Source organism: Nannobrachium achirus (assembly GCF_963921795.1).
Source record: "Nannobrachium achirus genome assembly, chromosome: 18".
Lineage (NCBI taxonomy): Eukaryota > Metazoa > Chordata > Actinopteri > Myctophiformes > Myctophidae > Nannobrachium > Nannobrachium achirus.
This window is the reverse complement of record NC_137825.1, coordinates 10,833,083-10,850,172: the sequence shown is the minus strand read 5'-3', so window position 1 is coordinate 10,850,172 and position 17,090 is coordinate 10,833,083. Positions and strand designations below refer to the sequence as shown.

Sequence of the window (17,090 nt, the reverse complement as noted above, 5' to 3'; positions counted from 1 at the left end):
CAAAAATAGCAGATCTACAAGCTCGCAGCTGTGAGCTTGTAGATCTGCTTTTTTTCAATAGTTAAAGCATCAAATAATAATACACAATACTGTGTACCCGTTCTGAATGAGATAATGTGTACTTTGAATGCCTCCATTTATATATTTCTCTCTCGCTTTCTCCCCCTGTCTGTGTCTGTACTGTGTGTATGTGTGCGTACAGAGCAGTGCGTCCAGCAGGTCTCGGTGATGGAGGCGGGTACGGTGGTGCGCGCGCTGTTCGAGTTCCTCCCCAGCGTCTCTGAGGAGCTGCCTCTGTTCAGCGGTGATGTCATCGAGGTGCTCAGCGTGGTGGACGACTTCTGGTTGCTGGGCAACAAGGACGGGGTCACAGGTGAGGGGTCAGGGGGGGTCACTTCAGCATCATTTAGATGTATGTACAGGTCTATCCCCCAAAAAAATAATATTGTGTAAAATAGCATTGCAGATGCCATACTGTAGCACGCCAATATATACTGTAATTGACTGTGGAAACTTCCCTCTGGACTTCAAGCAACGCTGACTTCAGAAGGCTTGTAGTATTTTGAAATATGGACTTTTGGTATTCATAACCTGTATGCCATAAACAAATCTAAATTTTAACAAAAAAGGTTTGGAATAATTCAATGGATGTGCAAATGCAATGTACCTAGAATATATGAAAGTTAAAAAAAAAAAAGAAAAAAAAGAAAGAAAGTTTCAAGAAAATATACCTTTACACAATTTACACAATACATTTTTGGGATAGACCTGTATGGTGGTCGGCATGAAATAGGCTAGTGGTTCTTACACTGTTTGAATTGCAAGGACCCCCATAACTCTTGAGAGTGTACAAATGAAACCAAATGGACCCGTAGGGGTCCATTTGGTTCCATTTGGTTCCATTTGTACACTCTCAAGAGTTAGACACCTGTAAGGGTTTATTTGGAAGGACCACACTTTGAGAACCACTGATTTAGGCGATGGCAATCGATGTAGAAACAAACCAAACACCCCTGGTGTTCTGCTGATGTAGCTGGTCATGGATCCTTCATCAGAACATGATGGTACAAGTTATGTTGCATACCATCATCCCACCTGAGTAGGGTGAGGTACTTACATAACACTAGAACACTTCCACAAGAAGCATAAAAAAAGCACTTCATAAAACAAGTGTTATCATTTCAACTATTTTATTTATTTATTCATTTTGTATTTGTCCTTTTATATTTGATTTTAAAGCACTGGTGCCATCATAAATACCTGATGCCCACTGGACCTGTATCCATCTTAACTACTTAAACCCTATATACAGTACTTAGTTGACTGGAGCCACCTTCTTTTTCCCCTCTCCACCAAATCTCTTGTACGGTTGGAGCTCATAGATCAGCTATTTTTGACAAATATTCGTCCCAAAGAATAGGGACTTCCAAAGTTTAACATTCGCAGTGTCAGCAGTTTGTATGGTATCCCCCATGTCTCCTCACGCTGAGATGATGCAACGTGAAGAAGACTTGTACCATCATGTTTTAATGATGCTCTGATGAAGACTATGAAGAAAGTAAGAAACAACTGAGCTAAAGGTCTTGCATTTTTATTTTGTGTTGCTATTCTCTTTCTTTTGGTGTTTTCTATTATGTACATTTACTAGAAAAATTATGGATGCTCATCCAGTCAAAACAAATACGTAATTATCAAATAAATAGAGAGCGCAATCACAACAATATTTATTTTTCACGGCAATTCTTACGTTATCCAGTAGCTTGTGGAATGTGACAAACCCAAACAAACATCATGTTTAGACCAACGGAAGACCTTCACGCAGCCTTGCTGCCACTGCAGAGCTCTATTAAAGCAAAATAAAATAGAATAAATTATAGGTTAAATTAAATAAATTGTCTTCAGACATCAAACCACTCCAGTTGTTTGATGTCTGTGTAACTAGGTTACCAGGTCACTCACTCTTTTATGGTTTAGGTTTTAATTCTACAGCTACAGTATTTATTGATCCTTATAAAATCCTGAGTGGTAATTTAACACTCCACAAGGCAAGGAGAGATGAGGCTGGAGTCTGGCTTTTACCAAGTTCATATATTACAGCAGGTCTTATCACAGCTGAATGACTGTATGTGTCACTATAGTCCTACTCAGTTTTAATTTTGACAACACATTTTGATTTAGTTTTTGTCAGTCTTTTGAATAAAATGTAATTTAGTTTTAGTCATATTTTAATAATCTGAAAAGATTTTAGTTGACTAAATCTATAGTTGATTTTGCTACTTAAATACGTATGTTTGTCTGGATTTGATGACGTCATAATGACTGATTTAGTGATTGATTTTACACTTGGTTGCATGCTGATCCGATCTACAAACTCACAATATTCTGCAGCGCGACGCGCTGTGATCTTGTAGATCAGCTATTTTCAGAGCGCGACACCCGAACCCAACCAAGCGTGAAATGACTTGTCTTTTAGTTCTACTGGATCCCTTCTCCACTAGTCCCTCCCTGACATTTTAGTCTAGTTTTTATTTGTTGACAAAAATGACAAAAAGGTTGACAAAAACATTCTTTGTCAGAGAAAAAAGGTATTCGACGAACATGTTTTGTCGTAGTTTTAGTTGAAATAAACCCTGGTCCTACTCTCCCTCCCTCCAGGTCAGTTTCCCAGCACCTTTGTGGAAGTGGTCACCATCCCCAGCACCAAGCAGGGCGATGAGCTGTACGTGTGCATCAACGACTTCAGCTCTGCAGAGCCAGGCAGCCTGTCTCTGAAGACAGGTACGGTACCACTTACTAACACACTAGTTACTGTACAGAACCAGGCAGCCTGTCTCTGAAGACAGGTACGGTACACTTAACTAAAACCTATAGTTACTGTTAAAGGCAAGTCAAATCAAACTTTATTTGTACAACAGCCCAAAGCTGACCATAGTGCTTAACCGATTTAGTGCCATTCCCGAGATATCTCGCGAAATGTACTCGAGTATCTCGAGTGCCATTTCCGAGATATCTCGCGAAAAGTAATAGATTACTGTAACGGCGGTTATCCTACCGGGTACAATGGCGGAAGGTTCCGAGCCGATCTCCGTCGCTGATTTATCATCATCACGGATCCACGAGCACAAAATAGTAATCCCATAACATTGAGGCAGACGGGGGATCTCATCTTTAATGTCCATTATCTCAAAACAACACTTTAGAAGCGAAGATGGCAATAGATGCTCGCTTATAAAACACATGTTGAAAAGCATCGATCCGATCCGCCATGACACCACGTAAACAATGATCGATTCCGGTGAAGGACGCGATGACGTCAGACCGGAAGTGTTTACGCTGTGGACTTCTGAACGGGAGTGAATGCAGCCTGAGGGAGGCATCGTGGACATTTTAATCCGTTAATTTCAGGGGCTCTTAATGAGTTAACATGGTTAAAAACAAAGCAAGTCAAAGCATCGATAAAGAAACATCAACAAATAATATACATTGACACAGGCAATACACACACAATACGCAAACAATGTCATCGTTTTAGGGACAAGGCCAGCTGGCCTTTGGTGTTGTACATTATCTGAGGGCACAAATGCCAGGGTTGCAAGGCCATCATGAATGAAAAACAATGATTGTAAATGAGAATTTGCTCTGAAATTAAGTCAAAAGTCAAATACTTGCCCGTGTCGCTGTCACTGTAAATGCTTGGGATATTTGGTATTTTAGACAAAACAATAATTAGACATATAAATCAGAATGTTGTGTTATTGGTGATGTTACAGTATTTGTTAACTCAAATGGCTGTTTTCTCCCTATTAGCCTAACGCTGCTTGTTTGAAGGAGCTTAATATCAGTGTACACAGGTAAATGTTGTGGTGATGTGTTCTATAGTGCTGTGATTCTCAACCCTTTTCATTTCCAGGACCCCCAGTTTAGGATTTATTGGTTCACAATCACAGACCCCCATTAGATACCAGAGATACCATCTCTGGGAATCCCTACTGTATGTACACAATGAGTATAATATCTGTGTTAGTTTAACTCTGAGAATGTACAAACCTTTGTACACTCTCTGATAGAGATGTGCCGATTGATCGGTGAGTGATCACGATCGGCCGATAATGCTTCTGTCAGCTTTGCCTCTATTGGCTTTGCCGATCTACAAGCTAGATCAGCAATGTTTTGTAAGAATAATCATAACATATATAAATGCTGCTACAGTAACACAATAAATAGAAGAATTCATGGATTTGACGCTGTGATCGAGAATATCGGTACCTGCAGATACTGATTCCAGTTGAAAAATCGCAATCGGAGCATCTCTACTCTCTGAGTTACAGACCCTTCAGTGCCAGTTTGGATCCTAAACTATCAATCATTTAGCAGAGAACCTGCTAAATGATGAGAACCAGTGTTCCGATGTAATGATGTGGTATCTAGTAGTGCTTTGTCTCCTGAACCTGTCTTCATCAGACACACTGAACTGGTCTGACATACATGTAACTCATGAAGGGGCTTTGTCAACTGAAAGCGTTTTGTAAACTGCCATCGTCTGTCTGTCATGCATTTATATGGTAAAGACAGTATTGTATTCGAGTGGAACATTTTTCCACTCCCGGCAGGCTGGGAAAAGCGCTGTGCATGACCGAGCGCAAGGTAAATGCCCAGCACAAAGCCATGCTGCTAGAGTTTCCAAAAACACAGCACTCCCGTTATAATAAACAATTAAAAACATGTGCTGTGCGCAGGAAAAAAGAAATATATATCTTGGTGGACACGGGCCTAAATGTTCTGTGCATCTAGTAAGGAGCCCTCTAGATATGATATCCAAAGCGCTTCTCTGCTTTCTTCTTTCTGTGGACACCATGCCATCATGCCACAGTATCACATTCTGTGTTTTTACTGAATAATCTTAAGATGAAGTATAGAGATTATGTGTATTTCCAGCTTGCGTATCTACTATTTTGATACTTTTGCGTGAAGCTGTAGTGTTGTATGATTAAGTAGGGTGTTAATTTACGGAGAAAAAACTAAACAAAAATGTAACAGCAACGATATAGTAGTTCTACACAGGTTATTGTGTTTTACAGTACATGGGTATGGTGAATATTAGCATATACTGTATGAAAACTAATCCTCACATAGACAACAGACAGTATACATTATGGTGTTACCTGTATGATGATAATGTTCTCGTGCATGCAAATATCGACTGTCCAAGTTGACCAAACAGGTTAAATCTTTTAATTAAATGCTTGAATATAATCAGTCCATTTAGAGGCACACTAGTCTTGAAAAAGACATAATTCATGTTTGTGTGCACAGATGTGAAATGTTTTGTTTAGATTGTTTCATAATCAATGTATGCTTCTGTTTGCATTGATTATTCATTTCGGAAAAGTACACTTCTACTTGGTGATAATAGAAATTGAACTATTACGATTTTGTATGTCAGCATTATGCTTATAGCTGAAGATATAATATAGAAATTGTCCCTTCTTTAGTCTGTAGTTCCCAAAATCCACCACTAGATGTCCTCATATACAATACAAGACTCCAGTGGTGTTTTATTTCATAATCCTCCAACACTAATCTACTCCCTCTATAGTTATATTAGTCTATTCTTAAATATTGCCTGAAAAATACCCCCATCCCCAAACAAACAAAAATCTAATAGTGAAACTAATGAAAACTAAACTGAAACAATAAAACATTGCTACATGACTCTAACTAACTGGAACTAAAAAGTAAAAGCGAAACACACATTTAAAAGTAATGAAACCCCCTTGAAATGATGAAGGGGGATTTTACCACAATGGTTTATTGCAGAACTCTTACGTTTCATCATAGACAACATCTGCAGACAAATGACACGTCTGTCTCCTGTGTGGTGTCTTGTTATAACATTTATTCCAGTACTGTTGTACTTTAAGTATAATAATGTTGAGGTGCTTTTAGTTGAATATATCCATTCCTGGATCCTTTATACTTCTACTGCCCGACATCTCAGAGGTAAATATTGTACTATTTACTTCACTAGAGTTATTTTTGACAGTTACTAGTTACTGTGTAGATTTAGATACAAAACATACGTTAACCATTTTTACCCTTATTTTAATTTTTACCCTTCGGCTTTTCGAAAATAGCCAATCTACAAGCTCATAATGCATCGTATCCCGATGCGTTGTGAGCTTGTAGATCTGCTATTTAAATATATATATATATATATATTTTTTAAACCATTTAATGACTTACTTTGGAACTTAACGTATCATTTGACGGGAACTCTTTTTGTTATTTTACTTGAGTAAGTCTTTGAACACAGGTCCTTTTTACGTGCAACATAGACTGTTTATATTGTGATATTGGACACTTAAATAATAGCTGTTGTAGTACTGTAGCTGTCTCCTCTCCAGCTTTAGTTACAATGTAGATTTAGATACCAAACATTTGTTAAGCATTTGAGCCTTATTTTATACTTAGGCTTTTCAAAAATAGTCGATCTAGAAGCTGACAACGCATCACAATGTGATGCGTGGTAAGCTTGTAGATCTGATATTTAAACATTTTACTCAACTTTTGAAACCATTTGATAAGTTAATTTGGAACTGTATGTATCATTTGACGCAAACTCTTTTGTTCTTTTATTCAAGTAAAAAATAGTTTTCAGAGAATGTTTATATTGCGATATTGGAGACTTGAAGTAATAGCTGTCGTATTAGCTGTCTCCTCTCCATCTTAAGTTCTTCGTTAATATGTAGATTTACAAAACATTCGTTAACCATTTGGGCCTTTTCGGAAATAGCCGATCAACAAGCTCACAACGCATCGCCTCGCAATGCGCTGTGAGCTTGTAGATCTGCTATTTATATACTTTTACTCAACTTTTGAAACCAGTTAATAACTTACTTTGGAACTGTACGTTTATTTTGATGGGAACTCTTTTGTTCTATTTACTCTGAACTTTGAACACAGACCCTTTTACTTGCAACAGAGATTGTTTATATATATATATACTGCGATATTGTAGACTAAAAGTAAAAGTAGAGTAGTTGTATTATAAGTCTGCTCTCCTGTGTGCGGTGTTGTGCTGCTCCAGAGTCCAGACACAATGGGAGGTGGAGACTCAGGTCTGTGGAATGTACGACCTGTGTGACCTTGCGTTCTGGGACCTGCCAACATTCCAGCGGTGCCTGTAATATCACCGAGCTGTAAATCACTATGCACTGACCCCAGGACAGCTATTAGACCAGGGGTCTTCAACAGGGGGTCCGGGACCACTAGGGGGTCCTCAGAGTTACTACACAGGGTCCACCAAATCATTGAGTGATACAAAAAAAAAAAGAAAACAAAAACTTTTTTATATTAACCACTTGAACCCTAGTGTCCATATTCTGAGAACTTTAGCCAAAAATAGCAGAGCTTGTAGATCAGCTATTTTTGGCAAAGGGGTTTGGTGTAGAGGGTAAAAAGAGCAGACTAAGTACAGAGTAAAAGGTCAAGTTTATTAAGTATTGATGGCTCAAGTGGTTAAATATCTGAAAACACAGATTGACATTGAAACAAAAAAAGACAATGTCCATGATTTCAAGGCTTCGTGGTTTGTGTAATTGATTGAAAATAAGTAATTTATTTTGGCGAACTACTCCTTTAAGTGGTTGAATGGAGCGCCGACTGTAACCCGTGCGTTTTCCCGTCTTCCTCCTAGGTGACGTGGTAGCCGGGGAGTCGGGTAGCGGTGCCCTGAACCCGGGCTCCGGGTGGCAGCGAGGGCGCAACGCCTGGGGCGCCCGCGGCCACTTCCCCTCCTCCTGCGTCAAGGAGCTGCAGCTGTCGGGCCGCTGCAGGCAGCTGTCGGAGCGCTCGGCCGTCCAGGAGGCCCAGGCCCACTCGGAGCTGCCGCCCTACGGCCTGGGCCGCGCCCGCGCCCTCATGAGCCTGCACGCCCAGCTGCAGGAGGAGCTGGACTTCCGCGAGGGCGACCTGATCGTCATCACGGGCCTGCCGGAGCCCGGCTGGTTCCAGGGCGAGCTGGAGGGCCGGCGGGGCGCCTTCCCCGAGGGGTTCGTGGAGCTGCTGAGCCCGCTGCGCTCCCCGGAGGACCCCGCGGACGCCGCCGCCATGACCAGCTACCCGGGCCTGAGCTACAACGAGTCCCGGACGAACGGCGGCTACGAGGACGACGCTTTCGACACGACCGAAGGCACCCCCGAGGAGGACGAGGAGGAGGAGGAGGAGGAGGAGGAGGAGGAGGAGGAGGAGGAGGCGTTCGGGGAGGGAGGCGAGTACGGCATGGAGGTAGAGGAAGAGGAAGGGGAGGTCAGAGAGGAAGACGATGAGGACGGCGTGTACGGAGTGGCCATCTATGAGTTCCGCGCCATGGAGCCGGGCGAGCTGGACTTTGACGTGGGGGAGCGCATCCGCGTGCTGAGCACCACGGAGGACGGCTGGCTGGAGGGCGAGCTGAGGGGCCGGCGGGGGGTCTTCCCTCACCGCTTCGTCAAGATGGAGGGCGGCGAGTGGAAGCCGGCCGAGGACGACACGCGCTCGGCCGAGAGAGACGACGACGGCATAGACAAGGCGAAGAGCGGCACGTCTCTGACGGACGTCAGCGGCGGCTCTGAGTTCAGCTCTGAGCTGGAGGCGTACGAGGACCACACGGTGTGGGACCTGGACTTCTTTGAGAGGCAGCAGGGGGCCGGGGACCACCCCCAGAGCACAGAGCCTTCCTCCAGAGCGGCGAGGCAGAGGGCCGGCACGCCGCAGGGCCCTCGGCCTCACAGACCCGCCGGCCCGGCCCACCGCCAGACCCCGGGCCCCGGGGCGGCTCCTCGCCCGGCTCGGCCCAGGCTCCCGCCGCCAAGGCCCAGCCTGCCCTCTTTTAGCTACAAGCGGCGCGGCAGCGCCAACGCAAGCCCGCCTGCTCCACCACCCCCGCCACCGCCCAGTCTCAGCATGACGCTTCCCAGCGCCAAGGACGGCCGACACCACAGGAGATCACCTGTGGACGGTAGGCCTCTCATAATTATAACATCATTCCCTGATTACAATTCTTTGAGGTAATTGCAATTAGCTTTTGCATAATCGTCATGATTGTTTCCACGTTAAAACATTTTCAAACATTTTGCAGAAATAGCAGATGTACAAGCTCACAACATGTCACAAAGTGACTTGTAGCAGCTATTTCCACTATTTTACGTTCTTTTGGAAAGTATAAAATTATTAAATGTGTCAGGAATTGTGTCTAACTGAAATGCAAGGAAAGACATTCCTGGCACGTCTTTGCCTTTCAGTTATTTGTCACATGCCCTGACTGCAATTTGTGATTACTAGCCCTTACCCGTTCAAAGATATGAGCTCCAAAATGATGTGCAGTGTGTGGGTTATGGGATGTGCACTGTGCATACAGTATATGAGGGATGGAAAGTAACTTTAACTGGTGCTTGCATGATAATATGTAGGAGCATCAATGTAAGAAATACCCGTTTCGTTTAATGGCTACCCCCCCAGCCCGCCCGCCCGCCCACCCGTCTGCGCACACACCCGCCTGCCTGCACACACACACACACACACACACACACACACACACACACACACACACACACACACACACACACACACACACACACACACACACACACAGAGAGAGCTGGTTAAACATGTTGCCTCATGCTAGATGCAGAATAGATGCGCCTCATGCTAGATGCAGAACAGATAGTAGATACACCATAAAAATGCTAATATACAGCATACGATTTGTGAAAGTGACAAACGGGCTTCACAGTTATGTCAGGTGTGTTCATATGCTAATGGTGATGCGATGTCAGATCAATTGCTCCAGCCACCGAGGAGAAACGCTGTTTCAGACAGACAGACACTCACTCAGACAGACATTCGCAAAATTATAGTATAGATAAAGCCTAAAAACCAAACGGAAATAAAAAATATTCATTATGCTCCATTATTACGCGGCTTGGTTGAATGCTTGATTCTGATTGGTCGACCGCTGAAATCAGTGGTGAATTATAGGTGTATAATGACCGCTCCGCTCTATAATTCACCGCTGCCTAATCAAAGGCTCAGAACACCTGCTGCAGTCAGGCTGCACTACGTGAATTTAGTGACGTATCCAACACGTCAGCCATGTAAACAAACACACCGCGTCATTTACAACTAAACGTTGCTCTCAAGAATATTTTTCAAAACATTTGAGGCGACCGTGTTGCGCTGGGGGGGACGCCCAGCGCAACACTTGTGGAATACTTTCAGCCGTCTGTGAGCAAGGAAATACTGTTTTGTTTTTAGTTTTGAGTCAAATTATTAATTTTATTTATTAGCCAGGTAATAAGTGCTACGTCTTGCTGCTTGGTTATTATGGCTTATATGGACATGACAGGCTGATAATGATCAGCCTGAACCGCGAAGCGAGTCGTTATCGCATACATATGTCAAAAAAACACAATTTAAATCGTTAATCGTGATCATTTTGTGTGACGATTAACGGTCCACAGCCTTAATGGACGGCAGTGTGGCGGTCAAAGCCCCCAGCCTGGGCAAGGCGCTGATCAGCCTGGTGGAAGGCCACCGGCAGAGGAAGCTGAGCCGCCACGGCAGCGTGGGCCACGCAGACTCCGACACCTCCACGCCGCCGCTCAGCAACGGCGAGGGGGAGCGGCGGCGCTCCTCCTCCAACGGCCTGCTGAAGACCTCTCTCACCCTGGACGCCCTGGCCTCCTCGGCCAGCTGCCTGGAGGCCAGACTGTCCCAGCAGCTCCTGGAGTTTGAGAGGAGCCTGATGGGAGGAGAGCTGCTCGACCCCGCCGCCCACCAAGAGGGAGAAGCAGGTCAGTGGTGGAAAGTACACATTATTGAGTATTATTATTTTATGCTTTAAAGGTGATACACCATGCATTTAAAAAGTATTTATGTCATATTGTTTATGTCCCAAAAACGTTTTTCAAAAGGTTTGAGGCTAAATTACCACTCCTGAATAGAGAGCCTCTCTCATTTTTGAATGGCTCTCAGAGCATTTCAGCTGCAGTACCACCTTTGGCCTGAACTGCGCCACCCCCCCCAAAATCTTTTTGAAAAACAATTTTTTTTTGATTTTTTTTTTGTGATGATGACGTCACAATCGGCAGCTGACGTCACAATCGGCAGCAAATCTGGATAGCCTGTTTTGAGAACCCGTGGGATACTTTTGACCTTCGCCTTCTCAAAACCAGAGAAAGACACAACGGTCTGAAATGGGACTTTGTGAGGATAGAAGGTGCTAGTGGGACCCCAAAAAAAGGTTTTAAAATAGGAAAAGTGAAATTTCATGGTGTATCACCTTTAACTATTAAAACATAGCAGATATACAAGCTCACAGCGCGGCACCGAGTGCCACGCTGCGAGCTTGTAGATCTGCTATTTTTTTTAAATCGTGACGTTTTGAATTTTGACCCGATTCTATAAGTGTCTTTTGAATCTTTGTGTTTCTATGTCAGCAATCTGGCTATAGCCATCGTCAAAGAAAGGGTCCTTTTCACTTAAATGGAGCTCAGTTAGTCTGTTCTTGAGAGACTTCTATGTCAGTGGTTCTCAAACCTTTTCATGTGAAGGACCCCCAAAATGATATGTATTTGGCCAATGGCCATGCCAAATACATATTTGAAATATGACATTCTTCATAATGAGTACTTTTACTTTCGGTACGTTAAAAGTAGCTTGATGGGATGGGGGTGTAAAAAAGGTATTTTGATACCAATAACCTTGTACTTTTACACAAGTACATTTTGAATTCCAGACTTTTAGTTCTAAATTGCAGTATTGATACTTTTACTTAATTTAAACATTTGTGTATATTTATTTTCTCCACACCGGGAGCAGGTCCTCCTCAGCTGCGTGTCTCGCGACACTTCTCCATCATGGACTTCAGCAGTGAGAGTGACATCATCCGAGGCTCCTCCTCCTCCATGTCCCAGCTGCTGCAGCCGCTGCCCTCTAGCTCCGCCCCCTCGTCGCTGGAGAGGCGCAGGAGGTGCGTGTTTGCTTTGTTTTTAGCCCTTATCGTACAGCAGTGGTTCTCAAAATGTGGTTCCCAAATTAATATATATATATATGGCCACAGACCCTCATCTGAAAATAGTTTGTGCCAGGGACCCGCAGTCAAGTTCAAACATTCAAAAATGTGAGCGGTGCTCCTGGAAGGAGCTAAGCTCCAAGCGCGGCCTACATCTGGCCTACATCTTGGCATAAAGCGCTCAAAGTCTGTTGTTCACCCCAAAAAATGTCCAGGCTCTGAAGCATGGCCTACAGGGTCACATTGACCAAGCTTCGCGGCACGCTTAATGAAATTAACTCATGAATAGCACCGCTCACTTCACACTAGGTGTGATTTTCTTTTCAAGAACTTTCCAAATGTTTCAAATTATTTCAAGAGTTTTTGGCGCTATACAAGCCCCACTAGTATTTCCCTCTAAACTGATAGTGATGCTATAACAAACCCCCTGGAACATCCTCAAGGACCCCTGGGGGTCCCAGGAACCCCACTTTGAGAACCACTGTCTTGCAGTACTTCAGTTTTTTGTTTTTTTACACAGTATCCATACTATAACTGCTGTTCAGCCTCTGGCGACTGGATTAAAGGTCTACTATCTCTCTAGGACCCTGCGGCCGCCTCCCCCTCGGCCCGGCGCCCAGCGTCCTCCGTACAAGCCCGCCCGCCTGGCGCACCGCCCGCCCCCGCCCTGCCCCAGGCCAGGCTCCGCCCCTCAACTGGCTCCGCCCCTGGAGCCGCGGCGCACCAGCCCCGCCTTCTACACGCCCCCCGAGGGGGAGCCGGAGGAGACCACCACCACCACACACCTGGTCCTAGACCAACCAGAGGAGACCGTCGTCAACCTGGACGACCAATCAGAGGAAGCTGAGGAGGCTGGCGAAGATGAGGTTTTTATTCAATACTTTATTAACAACTTTGTTAACAGTAAAGGTAGAACAGTCAAAGGTTATGCTAAAAGGATGACACAAAAGCGGGGAGCTTGTTTTCATTGTGGTCCTTTGCTCTCAGTTCATTAGTAATACATATAATACAATATGTTTACAGAGGAAGAAGGGGTGGGGGACTGGGGGGCAGAGCCGAATTGAGCCAGATTTTGGGGGAACAAGCTCAAGCTCATGATCAGTTGATCTCCCTCCGGTGTTATGCCCATGGTAGTCCCATGTAGACTAGACAATTATTCCACAATCTCTGAATTCCCGAAATCCGATCCATTTCTGCTAAGCAGCCAGCTATATTATGCGTCAATTATTTTGATTTATAGTAGGACACATTTGCGTGACTGACAAAGACAAAAACGGAAGTGGGGGGAAGCTTTCCCCCTTACTCATGATCAAAGCTTCCGTAGCCGAAGGCAAATTACCGGAAGCATTTGGAAATTATGGGAGGCAACAGTCTGGCCACGCGAGACTCTGCCCATGGGCGTAAGGACCCTTCAGGGTGATTAGGCACATGTCAGCGAGTAATCAGGTTTTATTTCTCAACAACAACCGGTACAGTGTCCATTTCTTAATCCATGTGGACATCACTCACTCCCTCCAGGTGGGCGACCTGGCGGCGCTGCAGCAGCAGGAGATCCTGGCTCAGGTGGAGGCAGAGCAGCGTCTGGAGCAGGAGCTGGAGCTGGAGAGACGGAGGGTGGAGGAGGAGAGACGGAGGGTGGAGGAGGAGAGGGAGGAGGATGAGGAGTACCAGCTCCTGCTGCGTCTGCAGGAGGTGGAGCGGGACATGGAGGCCTACGCCCACACCGCCCAGGAGCTGAGAGCCATGCTGGAGGAGGAGGACGAGGACGAGACGGCCCGCCAGCAGGCCATGGAGAACCTGGAGTTCTGCACCTACACCCTGGAGACCCTGGCCCTGGAGCAGCAGCACATCCAGGGTGAGTTCTGTTCTGTACCTACACCCTGCAGGGTGAGTTCTATACACCTACACCCTGGAGACCCTGGCCCTGGAGCAGCAGCACATCCAGGGTGAGACACCATACCACGGCAGCCTCACTGCGACAGAAAGCACACAACATGTTAGGTTTCTTATCAACAGCACCTTAGCCTCGGTACCCAGGGTTTTATTTTAATTCGCGTTCGGCTCAAAAAGAAAAGCCTGGGCTAACGTGTTGACATGTCAGGCATAGGAATTGGGAATTTCCCCAACCAACCAGAATGCATGGGGCGTCGCTCCAAATGTTGGGTGCTCTAATCTGTGTGCTGTGTGGGGAGCGGGGCGGGCCATGGGGCGGGTGCACAGATCAGTCAACCTATTAGGATCCACCGTCTGTTTTCAGCGGTGAATGAATCCGCCCCTCTAGACCAAAATCAGCCTGCACTATGGCAAGCAGCACCTTTACTTCCTTTACTTCCACTTAACTAACACAAATTGTGCTGCAGGTGCGCCTGTGAGCTGGCAGGAGTGTCTGTCACCCCACCCACAGGCGGCACATACAGTAGCTCAGTACTATTATCATGTTTGAAAAATTGCCAGGGTCGACACCCCTGGGTCTGCTCTACTGGGGATCCACTGTAGTGTTCCTAGAACCTTGGTAGTTCATCTTCCCAGTGACTTTGTGCCCTCACTCCCTATACTGAATCTGGTAACGTGCCTCTAATTGGCGTATACGTTTAGCCATTTGTCCGCTCGGGTCATTCTGATGATGCCATGATGAAGCACTCATATCCCTATATGGAGATCAACCACATCTATGCCTGAATAGTGTATGACGTATAATCTGTCTTGGGTCCATCATGACCTCCTGTCTCAAATGGGTCTGTCCATGACCTGTCCCTAAAGGTCTTGGATAATGACGCTATATAAACCGTTTACCGTTTATTTATTTACCACTCACACACACACACACACACACACACACACACACACACACACACACACACACACACACACACACACACACACACACACACACACACCCTGTACTTGACAGACAGGTGTTATTGGTGTTGTCTGAACCCTGACCCTTTACCCTGTACATACGTACATATAATCCATCCTTCGCCACCCAAGTCTCTCTCTCTCTCTCTCTCTCTCTCTCTCTCTCTCTCTCTCTCTCTCTCTCTCTCTCTCTCTCTCTCTCCCTCTCTCTCTCTCCACTTGAAGCACGACCCGGTTAAAGATGATTATCATTACAATAATATTGTTGAAGTGCGGCTCAGTGTACTGCATACACTTCTGCTCTGGTCTCGGTATGTCGGTGTCTTGATGGAAGTGATTCTTCTCTGTGAAGGCTAATGGATGTGTGAATTGGTTCTCTTGGCTGCAGAGAGCTCTGTGCGCGTGTGTATGTACTCTGTGTGTGTGTGTGTGTGTGTGTGCGTGCGTGCGTGCGTGCGTGCGTGCGTGCGTGCGTGCGTGCGTTCGCGCGCGCGCGCGGCAGCCCAGCTTTGTGGCACATAGGTACGAGGTGCATTCCTACACACTCTAGTGAGAGGAGGCTCATCTGGGTGCACGTGTGGCCGTGGGCCTCTGCTTTTCCATCCTCTCTCTCTCTCTCTCTCTGTCTCTCCTTCTCTCCTTCCATCATTTGTTCAGAGAGTCAGAGACAGAGGGATATACGGTAGTGTAGCTTCACCTTGGTTCCTGGGTTTATGTATGCTGCGGTGTACTGTAGTTACAGCAGGTGAATGAAAAGACAACATGGTTGCTTTTGGAAGGAGACCCAGGGTGCGTCTGTGGCGCGCGGTGACCCGGCCCCTGGCGCGCCTCTCCACCCTGTTGGGACAGGTTCTGGGGAGCGGGGCGGAGCACGGCATAGTCATACCAGGTAGGCTTCACCGCTCGTGTGGCGGACAGCGGACTAAAACTCTCTGGGTTTAGATCCATGCTATAGTTTGTCTACTTGGATGCTTGTTCGCTATGTTTTTGCTTGTACGCAGATCGGGGTCTCGTGGCCTAATGCATGTCAAACCTTGATATTAAAAAGGATGAGTGACTAAATAGACTATTTGACCACAGGTTGATTAGGGTACATGAGCTGTATCTTCGTCCATGCCTTACCCCTTTTCCCTAAACTTCTTTGCCTTTTATTAATATTTTAAAAAACATTTTAAAATACTTCAAAGTGACGATCTACATCGACACCCTGTGAGCTTGTGGATCAGCTTTTTGAAATATTTAAAAATGTTTTTTTATTTTTTTATTTTTAATAGTAATCAATTGCAAAATAGTTTAGAGATAAGGGGTAAGGCATGGACAAAAATAGGACCCGATGTCTCGTAACTCTGATCTTGCATTTTGTACGTTTGAGTGTCATCTGATCATTCATGCCTAAAATGAAATGGTCAATAGTATAACAGCTAATTGTCAGTTTGACAGTGCTTACTTACATCAGTGAGTTTAGTTGTATTCGGTATTTCAGTTGTTATGAACCTCATATGTACTGAGCAGCTTGTGGTCTCTGGAGGCAGAGTGACCGTCTGGAAGTCAGGAGATCCCTGGTTCCCTCCTATACACTTTTAGAACTCCTACTGATTGATTGATTGATTGATTGATTGATTGATTGATTGATTGATTGATTGATTTTTATTTTATTTTATTAAAGTGTCATGCTTCCAAGGAAGCCTAGCCATTATAGACTTACAGGACTCTTGTACATTTCATTTGACATAAACAATTCTACTTTTCAAGCTGGCAAACGCCTCTGTGTCATTTTAGTTGTCATTATACTTGTAGGGCAGAAACCTCTTATTATCCATATTCTAGCGTAGTTTTTTATTTCTTTGTAAATTAACGCCCTACTTGATCATACTACAGCATCACGCAAAATGATCAAAAACTCGAAATGTAGCTTAGTGCCATGTTTCGATTGTTCTGCAGCAGGGTTTCTCAAAGTGGGTGCCGTGGCACCTTAGGGCAGGGGTGGGCAACTTTGATGATGGCGAGGGCCACTATATTTCCACCTTCACTCCAGAGGGCCACATTACATTTTGCTACGTCCTACTTTGTCATTCTAGTATCTCATACAAAAGAAGCAAAAATAGCAGATCTACAAGCTCAAAACGCATCGCGCTGCGATGCGTTTTGAGCTTGTAGATCGGCTATTTTTGCTTCTTTT

General features: G+C 45.0%; 1 protein-coding gene across 1 annotated transcript in view; it reads left to right on the top strand.

Annotated features, from left to right (window-relative positions):
* Positions 1-14,731, top strand: part of LOC308302865 (dynamin-binding protein-like) — a gene marked incomplete at its 3' end in the record, with an annotated part of 53,122 nt that extends 38,391 nt beyond the window's left edge. The window contains exons 3-11 of the mRNA XM_080747182.1: positions 205-373; positions 2,656-2,778; positions 7,697-8,998; positions 10,500-10,832; positions 11,860-12,010; positions 12,636-12,918; positions 13,571-13,666; positions 13,742-13,939; positions 14,648-14,731. Coding sequence (XP_080603308.1) covers positions 229-373; positions 2,656-2,778; positions 7,697-8,998; positions 10,500-10,832; positions 11,860-12,010; positions 12,636-12,918; positions 13,571-13,666; positions 13,742-13,939; positions 14,648-14,731 — 2,715 coding nt within the window. The 5' untranslated portion in view covers positions 205-228. The remainder of the gene's footprint in view (positions 1-204; positions 374-2,655; positions 2,779-7,696; positions 8,999-10,499; positions 10,833-11,859; positions 12,011-12,635; positions 12,919-13,570; positions 13,667-13,741; positions 13,940-14,647) is intronic.
* Positions 14,732-17,090: the final 2,359 nt, after the last annotated feature.